The sequence below is a fragment of the Chrysochloris asiatica genome, unplaced genomic scaffold (genome assembly GCF_000296735.1).
Source record: "Chrysochloris asiatica unplaced genomic scaffold, ChrAsi1.0 scaffold00001, whole genome shotgun sequence".
Classification (NCBI taxonomy): Eukaryota; Metazoa; Chordata; class Mammalia; order Afrosoricida; family Chrysochloridae; genus Chrysochloris; species Chrysochloris asiatica.
The window spans coordinates 4,280,575-4,293,853 of NW_006408519.1; the positions used below are offsets into that span (position 1 = coordinate 4,280,575).

Here is a 13,279-nt window from a genome sequence, read left to right on the forward strand (position 1 = left end):
TAGTCTAGCGTGGCCTCTCCCACCTGTTGGGTAGTTGGCTGAGTTAATGGGGTTGATTGGTCATGTTCTGTTCATCCAACAGTCTAGCCCTGTGTAGTAGGTAGAATAATAGCCCCCAAAGATGTCTATTTCCTAGTCCTTGGAATCTAGGACTATATTAACTTACATGGTAAACGGGAATTTGCAGACACAATCAAGTTGTTGACTTTGAAGATGGGAAGGAGTCATAAGCAAAGGAATGTGTGTAGCCTTTAGAAAGCTGGAAAAGACTAGGAAATAGATTCTCTCATAGAGCCTTCAGAAGGTATGTAGTCTTCGACTTCAGGCACCCAAAGCTATAAGACAGTAACACACGTGTTTCTTTTACCCACTAAGTTGGTTGTGATTTGTTGTAGCAGTAATTTGAAACTAATACATCTGGACTTGTTAACATGGTAATAATAGGGTTTCAAGAAAACAAGCAGGAGTGAGTCATAGGCTCAGGACTGGCACACAGTCACTTCTGACACATTCTATTCCATTCTATTCAAGAAATAAACATCACTTCTAGAGAGTTTATTTCTCCCTCCTCTTGATTGGAGAAACTATAAAGTCACATTGTGAGGGGTGTGGATACAGGAATGGGTAAAGAATTATGGATATTTGTTTGCAATTTGTCTACCATAATGACATTACCGAAACAATAGAGGATTTAAAAAAGCAACTCCTGACCTTGTCTTTTTATTATTATTATTTCCAGGGACACGGGGAGCATGCATGTCTGGACTTTCAGCACCAATATCTTCCTAAGTCTTTGGGGGATCTTCGTGTGTCCAAGGAGCCCTGGATGGATGGACTTCCTCCAGCACCTGGGTGTCTGCTGTTTTGTTGCTTTCCTTTTAGTGAGCTTCTTCTCTGTGGCCTTCTTCTGGTTTTTGTCATCATTCTTGGTGTTCACCATCTCCTGGATTGTCATGTGTGTCCCACTGTGTTGCTCCAAGCCTGCACGATGCTTCATTCTTCTCTTCTTTCTCTCCTGTGGCCTACGTGAAGGCAGGAATGCTTTGATCGCAGCCGGCACAGGGATAGTGATATTTGGACACGTGGAAAACATTTTTCACAACTTTAAAGGTCTTCTAGACAGTATGACTTGCAACCTCAAGGCAAAGAGCTTTTCCATACATTTTCCACTTTTGAGACGATATATTGAAGCAATTCAGTGGATTTATGGCCTTGACCATCCACTAAGTCTATTTGATAACCTGGTTTCCTGGAATCAGACTCTGGCGGTCTCACTTTTCAGTCCCAGTGAAGCAGTGAAGGCGAAGCTAAATGACACGAGAATGGAAGTCCTGCAAGTGATGTACCAAGTGGTGACCACGGCTGACCTACTGTCTTCTCTTGGTCAGAGGCTGTTTGTCATCGCTGGGCTTTTGCTGGTCCTACTTGGCACTGGCCTCTTCATGAAGCGGTTTTTGGGCCCTCATGGTTCAAAGTTTGAAAACATCTACATCACTAGACAATTTGTTCAATTTGATGAAGAGGAGAGGCTCCAACAGAGGCCCTGTGTCTTTCCGCTGACTAAGAAGGAACAGAAGGCATATGTCGTCATTCCATCTTTCTGTCTGACTCCTAAGGAGAGGAAAAACCTGGGGCTGTTTTTCCTCCCCATACTTATTCATTTCTGCATCTGGGTGCTGTTTGCAGCTGTAGACTATCTGCTTTATCGGCTTATTTTCTCCGTGAGCAAACATTTCCAAAGCTTGCCAGAGCTGACGGTTCACTTGAAACTGCACACAGAGGTAGGTGCCGACGGGGCACTTCTTGCATGGTTACTTGCTTGTCTGATTTTCAAAAGATCATGAACTTCCCAAAGCAGTTGTTGGGTTCTGTCAAGTTGGTTTCAACTCATAGCAACCCCTTGTGACCAAGAAGACCTGCCCCGTAGGATGTTCTTTGCTGTAACATTTATGGGAGCAGATCACCTCATCTTTCTCCGGCAGAGACTCCAGATGGATTTCAACTTTTTTTGGTTAGCAGCTGAATACTTAATCATTTAGGCCACTAGTACTCCTTTCCCAAGATAGGGACAGTACCTTCTTCACCTTCGAATCCCCAGTGGAAAGACCTCTGTAAGTGTAGGTAAAATTAATTTAGAGTTCTGAGGTAAGAGTACGGTGTTGTTCTGAAGTCCTCTGGTTACTCTATTAGTTTCTTGTGGCTGCTGTAACAAAGTATCACAAATTGAAAAGCTTAAAGCAACAACAATTTATTTTCTCACAGTTCTGAAGGCCAGAAGTCCAAAATTAGTGTCACTAGGTGCGTAGTGGTTATAAATCGGGCTGTGAACCATAACGTCAGCAGTTCGAAACTACCAGCTGTTCCACAGGAGAAAGATGAAGCTTTCTGCTCCTGTAAAGATTTACAAGCTCAGAAACCCTGTACAGGGTCGCTATGGGTCGGAATCGACTTTACAACACTTAACAACAAAAACAACAAGGCTGATATCAGAGTCCTGGTGTGGTGTCATGTGTGTTAATGTGCTGGACTACAAAGTTAGTATTAACCACTCTGTTGGTGGATCAAACTCACCAGTAGGTCCAGTAGCTCGTCGGAAACCCTGGACAGGATCGCTATGGGTTGGTTCTGACTTGACTCCAGAGGGAGTATGTAGGGACCATACTCCCTCTGGAGGCTCTAGGGAGAATCCACACCTTGATCTTCCTAGCTTCTAACGGAGGTGGGCATCCTCGGCTTGTGGCTGCATCACTCTTATCTCTGCTCTATCTTCCTAGCGCCTTCTTCTCCATGCGTGTAAAAATGCCCTTTCGTCTTTCTCTTATAAGGATACATGGAATTACATTTAAGGATCCACCTGGATAATCCAGGTTAAACTCCCCATCTCAAGATCCTTGATTTAATTAAATCTTCACAACCTCTTTACCAAATAAAGTAACATTGCTAGGTTTCAGGGATTCGGACTTGATATCTTTGGGGAGCATTTTGTAGCCTGCTGCAGTCATCAAACACTACAATGTGGGGAGAGGTGCCTCTGATGCTGAACATGAAGTTAGTTCTCAAGTAGAAGGAATCTGTTGTTGTTAAATTCTATCGGGTTAATTCTGACTTGCACTGGCCCCGTGTGACTTGACTGGAATCTTTAGGAGGCGATCGCCAGGTCTCTTTCCCACACACCTACTGGGTGTGCTCAAAACCACAACCTTTGGGTGAGCATCTGAGTGCTTAACCATGGCACCACTATCAAGTTGAACATCAGAGGCCATCATTTAGAAGCTGACTTCCTCTCACCTCAGACTTGTTGTGTAAGTAGGTTTTGAACCCGAATGAGAACCTGTCTTCTACATATCCTGAGTCTTTATCAAGCATGTCAGCATAGATTTTAGGAGGATAATTCCTGAAAATGGCTCCTAAGTAACTGAATAATATAATGGACACTAGTACCAGGCAGGACTCGTGGTGTGGTGCTGTAGGATCAGCACTGGACTGCTAACCTCAAGGTCCGTAGTTCAAACCCACCAACTGCTCCTTGGAAACCCTATGCAGGGTCGCTCTGAGTCGGAACCAACTTGATGGCACTTCACAACAATAACAGTACCAGGCAAGACTCCTAGTTTGATGCTGTAAGATCAGCACTGGACTTTGAACAAGGTTGACAGTTCAGATCCACCAGCTGCTCCTCAGAAACCCTGTACAGAGTCACTATGAGTCGGAACTGACTTGATGGCATGTAATAACAACAACAATAATAGTACCAGGTAAAGGAGCCCTGGTGGCATAGTGGCCACAAGATCAGCAATTCAAATCCACCAGGCACTCCTTAGGAGAAAGATGAAGATTTCTGTTTCCAAATAGATTTACTATGACTCAACATCACACAACCAACACCACCAGTAGCAGATAGCATCCACTGAAAAAAGTGTGTGTGTGTTAAGCAAAGGACTGAAGTGTTCCAGCTTCCATCTCTCTTCAGTTTTAAAATGAGAGCTTCTGGTGTGGTGCTGTTGGATAAAGCACTGGACCAAAAGGTTGATTTTAACTTCAAATCAGCAGTTCAAACTCACCAGTCGAGCCTCGGAAACCCTATGAAGGTTCCTATGAGTCGGAGCTGGCTCGACAGCACTTAACAACAACTTGTACTAAAATGGTACTCAGCTATCTGTTGGGTTTATTTGGATAACTTAAGTCAGTGGTTCTCCACATTCAGAGTGCATTAAGAATCTCCAGGGAGAGAAGCAGAGTCTCAGACCTCCATTTACAGAGATTTTGCTTTAATCTGGGAGAATGTTTAATAAGCCCTGTCTATATGATTCCAAAGAAACTCTGATTTAGATGCTGGAAAAGCAAGGTTCTTCTAGTCCAGTCATCTGCAGCGTTATGTGCAGTGTCATCATTGAACAAGCAAATAAGCAAGAAACAAACCCAATGCTTTATTCTGGTTCTCTAGGGATTCTCATTTAATTGGATTGGGGTTAGGCCTGAATATTGGGATTTGAAGACTCTCCACAAGTAATTCCAATGTGCAGCCCAAATTGAGAACCAGTGTTCTATACCCACCACCCAAAGAATGGAGGCAGGAGTTTAACTTCTAAAAGCCAGTGGAGGGATCTGAGAAAATCTTAGTAAAGACAGTGTCTTTCTCTGAGCTAGTATCTTGGAATTCCATTTTACATCTTTTCTTTTTAATTTCCTCCTGTGCAAATGCTGTCATTTTAGGGGCTCTAGACTTTTCCTTTTTAAGTCCAGAGAATGTAAAGTTGTACCGGGAGGTGGGGGTGTCTGTGTTTGTGTTTGTGTGTATCTGTTGTTTTACAAGCATGTTGAGATTGCTTGCATTAGAGCAGGCTCATGAAAACACAATAGCTGGACTACTAAATGGAAGATCAGAGGGTCAAACTCATCAGTCACTCTTTGGAAACCCTATAAGTGTCACTGTGAGTCAGAACTCACTGAAGGCACTAACAGTAACAGTAACAATTTCTTGATCCTGTGCAATAGATTGTGCTGGGGTGTGTGGAAATCTTAGAGAACAAGTTGCAAAAATGGGGCTTGAAAACTCTCCTAGGAAACTCTCCTTTCCTTTTCTGTCTTTGTCTCCCAGGACCTGAATCCTCCTACCGCATCCACACATGCTCTCTCCCCTTTTTCTGGCTCAGCTGGAACAGTGCACCCCGCCCACCCCCCTCAGCTGCTGCCCTTCCTAAGGTCAGGCTTTCTCTCAGCATTGATTACTCAGAACACTTTGCTTCCCCCGAAGAATTCAGTTAATTACAAGACAGCCTGTTGCTCCTGATATTTGGAGCAGTGAATATATTGGATAATGGAAGAGGTGCTTCCAATGAAAGCCAAACAAGAATTTCAAATATGCTGAATCTTGAGGGGTGGCTAGTACAAGCACCCCTTTCCCCATTCTCTTTTCCATCTTGCACTCTTTCCCTTTTGATGTCTCCCTCATTTATTTAAGGAGCTTAGTGGTGCAATGGTTAAGCAGTCTGCTGTTAACCAAAAGGTTAGTGGTTTGAACCCACACAGCAGCCTGTGGGACAAATAAGGATTACAGCCAACAGACCCCCATGGGGCAGTTCTACTCCATCACATAGGATCACTGTGATCAAAATCGACTCAGTGGCAACTAGCAACAACTCATATGTTTATCTCCCAGCCAATGCCCTGCCTGCTTTGAATTCATTCTGTTTTGGGAAGAGATGAAGGGAGGGAACAAAGCAAGTTCTGCCTTCCAAAACAGAGCTCAGAAGCTTTCCAATGACAATGTTCTGTCAAGTTCATGCTGGGACATTGCTGGGTGTATGGATGCAAAGATGGTGAGGCTGTGCTTTTGCCACAAAGGGGCTCACACCCTGGTGCAGGAGACCACCCTGTCCGCAAAGGTGACAGCAGGGGTATTGGCAATGGAGCAGACAAGACTGCTGAGGGAGTGTGTCTCAAGCTCACTCCAGCCGGAGCTGGGAGACCGTACACACCAGCAGCTGGTTCTGCGTGACTGGCAACACCCTGCCCTTATCCCAGGATGCCCTTGGAAGCTCCCAGTCTTCTCCTTCTGCTGCAGATTTGCAAAGGAGAAGTCAGGCGGGAAGTGAAACATCAGTTTTGACAATATTTCTCTCTCATCTTCATATGATTTTTAAAAATTACTTATAAGAAGAAGGGTGAGAAATAGCCCACATTTTATTAGCTAGATGGGTGGGCACTGGAAGGAATCATAGCCACGTTGTTACTGTTGTTAAAACTCATAGCGACCTTGTATAGGGTTTCCAATGAGTGACTGGTGGATTTGAACTGCCGACCTTGCAATTAGCAGTACAGTTGCTACACTAGGACTCCAGCACCACATTTGTTGTTGTTAAATGCCGTCGAGTCAGTTCCAAATCATGGTCACCCTATATAGGATTTCCAAGAAGTGGCTGGTGGGTTTAAACAGCCAACCTTACTGTTCAAACCAATCTTGCAGTCCAGTGCTTCTCTTACAGTGCCACACTTGTTGTTGTTGTTAAGTGTCATTGAGTCGATTCTGACCCATAGCAACCCTGTATAGGGTTTCCGAGGAGCAGCTGGTGAGCTTGAACCACCAACCTTGCAGGTCAAATGGTTTTGAAGTCTGGCATATGAACCCACGGCGCCACACCAGGACTCCTTGCTAGGACTACCATAAAGACTTGTTGTTGTTGTTGTTGTTAAGTGCTGTTGAGTCAATTCCAGCCCATAGTGACCCTTTATAGGGTTTCCAAGGAGCAGCCGGTGAGCTTGAATCGCTGACCTTGCAGTTCAAACAACTTTGCAGTCTGATGCATTAACCCACTGCGCCACACCAGGACTCCTACAACCTAGAAAATCCGCTGGGCAGTTCTATTCTATCACAAAGGGGTGCTATGAGTTAAAATCAATTTGACAGCACCCAACAGTGACAATAGCAGGCCTGCATTGCACGGCTGTTATGAGGTTAAATACGGTGAGGTCCAAGAGTTTATACAAACTGACCAAGATCACCCAGCTAAAAGGGACACAGCTGGGATCAAACCAGGACTGTCTGACACCAGTCTGTCCTCCACCCCGAACTCAGTGCTTTCTTCCCAAATGGTTTAATTTAAAGTGGTAAACACATTTTCAAACATCCAAAACACCAACCCCATTGCCACTGAGTCAATTCCAACTGACAGTGACAGAGTAGAACTGCCCCATAGGGTTTCCAAGCCTGTCATCTTGGCACTGTAGGACAAGCACTGGACCACAAGGTCCATTTGAATCACAAGATTAGCAGTTCAAATTCACCAGCTGCTCCTCAGAAACCCAATACGGGGTCGCTATGAGTCTGAGCTGACTCGACAGCACTTAACAAGAACAATGATCTTTGTGGAAGCAGACTGCTATAGCTTTCTCCCATGGAGCAGCTGGTGGGTTAGGACGGCTGACCTTGCAGTTAACAGCTGGATGCTTCTCCACTGCATCACCAAGGTTTCTTTTGAAGACATCAGGGTACCATTTAGTATATTGCTCAACATTTAAAAATTTTTAATTTGTCTTCCACTTTACCCTCAACCAACCCCATACTAAACTGTTGACTCAACCTTTATAAAACCCGGACTCCCAAATGCAAAATCCCTGGTTAGATTCCTAGACTAAATTAACTTCTTTGCAGACTGAACACCCGCTGTTTTCTGATTGCAGGATTCCTCATCTCTGACTCAATCGATGCTTTTTCTTCACTAGAGAGTGCATGCTTGTACTCTGAAGCCCTAAATCTCTCTATTTAATTGTGGACAGACTGTTTTTTTAATAAGTGAAAAGGAACAGCAGCACAATGCTTATTATTACTGAGGTTCTATGCTGAGGAAATGAGAGAATCGCCCTGACTTTTGCATAGATATTTGCCAGGTTTGGGTTTGCAGATTCTTCACAGGAACTGGGTGGACCAAGATGGCAGCATGTTCTCTGGGTGTGGCTGAGTTCTTTTTGAGAAGTGATTTGCCTCTTCCTGACCCAGGGCTCTGTGGCACTGGGGTGATGATAACTTACTAAGTACTCCAGTTCTGTAAGGTTAATGCTCCATCCCCAAGGTGCTTAATTTACACTGGGAGTAGTTTATTCACGGGCAGGATTTGGTCCATTAATTCCTGTTTTACTAAATTAGAAAACAAATCCACTGAGAGGTGAAATGACTTTCCCAAGTCAGAGGGAAGAAAGAGCTGAATCAACACCCACTTCTGTTGCTGGTGGCGTGACTCGTGGCTCAATGTCATCTTCTGCCCTCTGTGTCAGTTCTGACGAGGGCAACTGGCTTGTTCCCTTGCTTCCAACTGGGAAAAATGCACCCTCTGAGCACCCAAGAGGACATCTTCAAATGTCCTATTTTGAAGTCCTCCTGCCCCAAACAGGATTTTAGAGTTCCCTTCAGTAAAGTATGTTCTGACGTCCACATAAAGTATGTTCTGAAGTCCAGGTTCTGAAGAACCTGGAAAGGGGCAAAATGCAAATAATGCCCCTACAAGGAGTCCTGGTGTGGTTCCCATAGGATAAGTACTAGATTGCTATCTGCAACCCATGGATGCTCGCCGAAACCCTATACAGGGTTCTGTGAGTCAGAACTGACTCGATGGCACTTAACAACAAGTGCCTAAAAGGAGCCCTGGTCTGGCAAATATTTAAGCACTCAGTGCTAACTGAAAGGTTGGTAGCTTGAACCCATCCAGTGACTCGAAGAAAGATAAGACCTGACAATTGGCTCTTGAGACTACAGCCAAGAAACCCTGTAGACAGTTATACTATAAGGTCAACTCAGCAGCACGCAACAACAACAAATGCTGGAAGGCTTAGAGCATATTTTACTTCCTAAGCATCTTTGTAGTGTTGTGGCCCGCTGAAAGGGTGTCTGACAGACTGAAAGATATGATTGGGTCTTAAGGGGCTATAGCTGCAAGACAATCTCCCCAAGTTGAACTAAAATCATCTTTAATTAGGCAGTGTGCCTTCCGTTGTAGAAATAGGTGTTCCATGAAAATGGGTTATGTGATCAAATCTGTTAGGAAAAATGCTGGCTGAAGTTAAACAGATTTCTCTGCTTCAGAACTTCTCAATAATAGAGTAGGCATCACGACTTCACAGACATGAAAGAATAGGCAAACATATATGAAACCCTTCTCTTAAGAAAATCTGTATGTCTACAGATTCATTCTGGAAAACACTGCTATAGTTACAAATAAGACTCATTTCTTCTCCTTTGCTCCAATCATAACACACAAAATAAAGTGGTCTAGTTCTTTAGCCAAATCTCCCTGTAGATTTTAGGATAAATGCTACAAATTGCAGAACAGTTTATTGAGAAAGACAGGGATTGAGTTTTAAATAACATGGATCTTGATTTCTTTATTCTTTTGTTTTAGGTGCAAGGATTCCAACGTATCGTTAATGATTCTTCCTTTAATATAGCTCTGTTTGAACCTGATTGCATCCCCAATCCAAAGCTCCTTCTTTCTAAGATCTGGATTCCTCTTATTATTATTCTTGTGGTACTGGGAGTGCTGGGGCTGTTGTCACCTATTCTGATGCAACTTAAAATCCTGGTGACAACATCTTTCTACCCCAGTGTAGAGAGAGAGCGTATTCAATACCTACATGCAAAGCTACTGAAGAAAAGGTCAAAGCAGCTACCAGGAGAAGTCAATAAGAAGCTGTATCTGTATCTTACACAGGTAAGGTCAAGGCAGGGAAGCAGCTCCACTTCTGGACATTTTGAGTTTGAAGGACAAATGGCAAGGGGATTTCAAAACACTCTCCAATCTCTTATCAGAGTTTCTATCCCAGCAACAGAGGGGACGCTGGGGGAGACAAATTAACAGATGTAACATCTTAGTTTTAGGAGTTAAAGACATGTCCAGAGCATTCTATAAGATAGCCTTCAACATATTGGTTTCAAGTGAGGGTGCTCTGTCATGTAACAGAGAAGCTACCAGCAATGCCCTCTTTATTGACAATTAAAGGAATCAGTTATAAGATTGTCTTCCCAGGTCAAGGATAAAGAAATAACAGAGAGGAAGTAACTACTTATGGTAGCTTGGTAAACTCCAAATACTTTGCTCCAGTGTTAAAATAAATATGTATGATCTTGTTAAGTGCCTTCAAGTTGGTTCCGACCCATAGCGACTCTGTATAGGGTTTCCGAGGAGCAATTGATGAGCTTGAACCACCAACCTTGCAGTTCAAAGTGATTTTGCAGTCCAGTGCAGTAACCCACAGCATCACACCAGGACTCTGTATATGTATATGTATACATAATATATAAAATATACTATATATATATATATATATATATGTTTAAGGAGCTCTGGTAGCGTAGTGGTTATGAATCGGGTTGCAAACCTCAAGGTTCAAAACTACCAGCTGTTCTGCAGGAGAAAGATGAGGCTTTCTGCTTCCGAAACCCTACACTGGGTCACTATGGGTCAGAATTGATTCAAAAGCACTTAACAACGACGATATATGCATACATAAGGGGGCTTCAAAAAGTTAATGAAATTTAAGATAATAGAATTTTTCCATGACCTTTTTGAAGACCCTTTGCAAAGAGTTGTATATGTATGTTGTTGTTGAGTGCTGTCAAGTCAGTTCCCACTCATACTAACCCTGTATATGGTTTCCAAGAGCACCTGGGGGCTATCAATGACCAACCTTGTGGTTCAAAACCACCTTGTGGTCTAGAACTTTATCCTACAGTGCCACACTAGGACTCCATGTATAACAGCAACATATATATGTGTGTGTATATATATGTTGTGTGTATATATACACATATACATATATATAATTGTTGCTATGTGCCGTGGAGTCAGTTCCGACTTATAACAACCCTGAACAGGGTTTCTGAGACTGTAAATCTTTATGGGAGCAGAAAGCCTCATCTTTCTCCCGCGGAACAGCTGGTAGTTTCGAACTGCTGACCTTGTGGTTTGCAGCCCGATTCGTAACCACTATGCTACCAGAGCTCCAATGGCACTTAACAACAACAACATACACATGTATGTATTTATTATCTTTTAAATATATATTGTTGTTGTTAAGTGCCATCGAGTCAGTTCTGACTCATAGAGACTCTGTATAGGATTTCCAAGGAGAGGCTGATGAGTTTGAACCACCAACCTTGCAGTTCAAACCAACTTTACAGTCCAGTACTTTACCAGACTCCTTTAAATATATACATTATCTTTTAAATACATACATATGTAAATACATATATTTGTTGTTGTTGTTAAGTGCTGTGGAGTCAATTCCAACTCATAACCACTCTGTGCAAGATTTCCAAGCAGCAGCTGGTGGGTTTGAACCGCTGACCTTGTGGTTCACAGTCCAGTGATTATCCTACAGTGCCACACCAGATAACTTCATGACTCTTATATAAACAGATGTCAAATATGTTATATAACCTATTAACCAATGAAATAATAGTAGTAAATTACCATAAAGTTAAAGAATTCAACACACTCACACACACAGACCACCCAGAACTGTATAATAAATTTGTTTAAAAAATGCAAAACTGACCTCCTTCACAGGAGCAGGGGGGATTTAGTCCCTTGCACTCTACAGGACAAAATTTATGTATGTCCATGGACAAGAATTCTTTGTTTTGTTGTTACCAGTTATCTACAACTTAGAGAATTAGAAAGTGGCTGAAAGACAATAAAAAACCTAGGCACCTCAGAAAGATAAGCTAGAAAAGACAACAATAAAGCTCTAGGCTCATTCAAGTCTTTTGAAATTTTTCCGGACACCAATAACCCCACAATAAAAAGTTTATGTTGTAGATGTTTGAACTGACTCTAATGCTCCTTCATTTACCTTTTCACTCCTCAGATTCACTTCTGGCTTCCAATTCTGGAAATAAAGAAGAATCAAAGAGACATTGCATGTGAAGACAGCCCATGAGCTACCCCCAAGCTCCTCAGCCACACAGCACCAGCAATTCTCAGGTTTACTGACAGTGGTCACTATTCACGGACAGTAATAGAGAATATATTTTATGTCTGCATCAAGGAAGTTTGCAGGCTCATGTTGTATTGCTTGTTGATACCTTGAACAACTTTTATCCATGAGGCCAAGGGGCTTCCAGGTAAATGGTTATGTGGTTTGTCATCCAAGCAAGACATACCATGGTGCAACAGGACAGTAATTAAGTCCCTTGGGAGAGTCTCAGCATAAAATGCTATTTAGAGAAAAAAACAAACAGAAGAAAATGGAAAACAAATCAACTCTATTGCAGTCTCACAAGCAAATGCCAAGGGGGAACAAACATTTGTAATGCCAGCAACAAATCTTTCAACTCTTCTGCTTTGTCTCTGCCTAAAACAGTTAAAAATGAAGATATGAACATGCTTGACCATTGACTCCAAACCTGCACACAAATTGTAATTCCCTGGGGAGTTCTAAAGATTTATAGTGTCCAACCTCTCCCGTCCCCTCCAGAGACTGACTTTGGGGTGGGACACGGACACTGGAATTGTTCAAAGCTGTGGAGAACAGCCAGGAGTGAGACCTACCATTCCAGAGACTTTGACAGAATCACAGGTCTTCTAATTCAGGTCTCCAATGGTGACATTTCTCTAACAGAAGGAGCCTACATTAGAAATGGGTCTGAATCAGCATTTCCCAAAGTATGTTCCTCAGAAGACTTATCTCTGTAGATGCTCACTAAAAAGAGTTATGTGGGGAATATTAGGTAATAAATTCTCACCAGCAGCCTTCCAAGCTTGAAGAGTCATAAAGCATGTTGCCATAATTCAAAAATTAGGAGAATTCCTATAATAAAGAAATCTCTTCACCTAGAGTTTCCACAAATTATTAAAGCCATAGAATAATTTTACCTGCAATAACTGCTCACATCACATAAGATTTGTTCTACAGCATGGACTCTTGTAAATGGTAATATGATTGGCATGAATTTCAACCAAAAACAAATTTGAGAATCTGAAGATTCATTTGTAATTTTGACTTACTTCAATCTTCTGGTGACTATACCTTTTTCTGTTTTCTAAACAAACAAATGTTTTTTTCTTAATAAACTGATAGAATAAGTACATTTTTGTAGTCATTTTATATTTATTTCTTCTGTAGAGAAGGAATTTGCCCACATTAAGTAAGACAAAGCATCAATTGCTCAGTTGTCAGAGGAATTGGTGTTTTGGGCCTTCTAAATTTCTCTAATTAACTAATTAATTATTTTTCTAACTAACCACATCACCAACATCCACAGTAAACATTTGAACATAAAGGTGCT

At 42.3% G+C, this 13,279-nt stretch overlaps 1 protein-coding gene across 1 annotated transcript; it reads left to right on the forward strand.

The window, feature by feature from the left end:
* Positions 1 to 752: 752 nt before the first annotated feature.
* DCSTAMP (dendrocyte expressed seven transmembrane protein) lies at positions 753 to 11,931 on the forward strand. Its single transcript, XM_006830632.1, has 3 exons — positions 753 to 1,781; positions 9,393 to 9,701; positions 11,860 to 11,931. The coding sequence occupies exons 1-3, from the start codon at positions 753 to 755 to the stop codon at positions 11,929 to 11,931; spliced, it is 1,410 nt and encodes a 469-aa protein (XP_006830695.1).
* Positions 11,932 to 13,279: the final 1,348 nt, after the last annotated feature.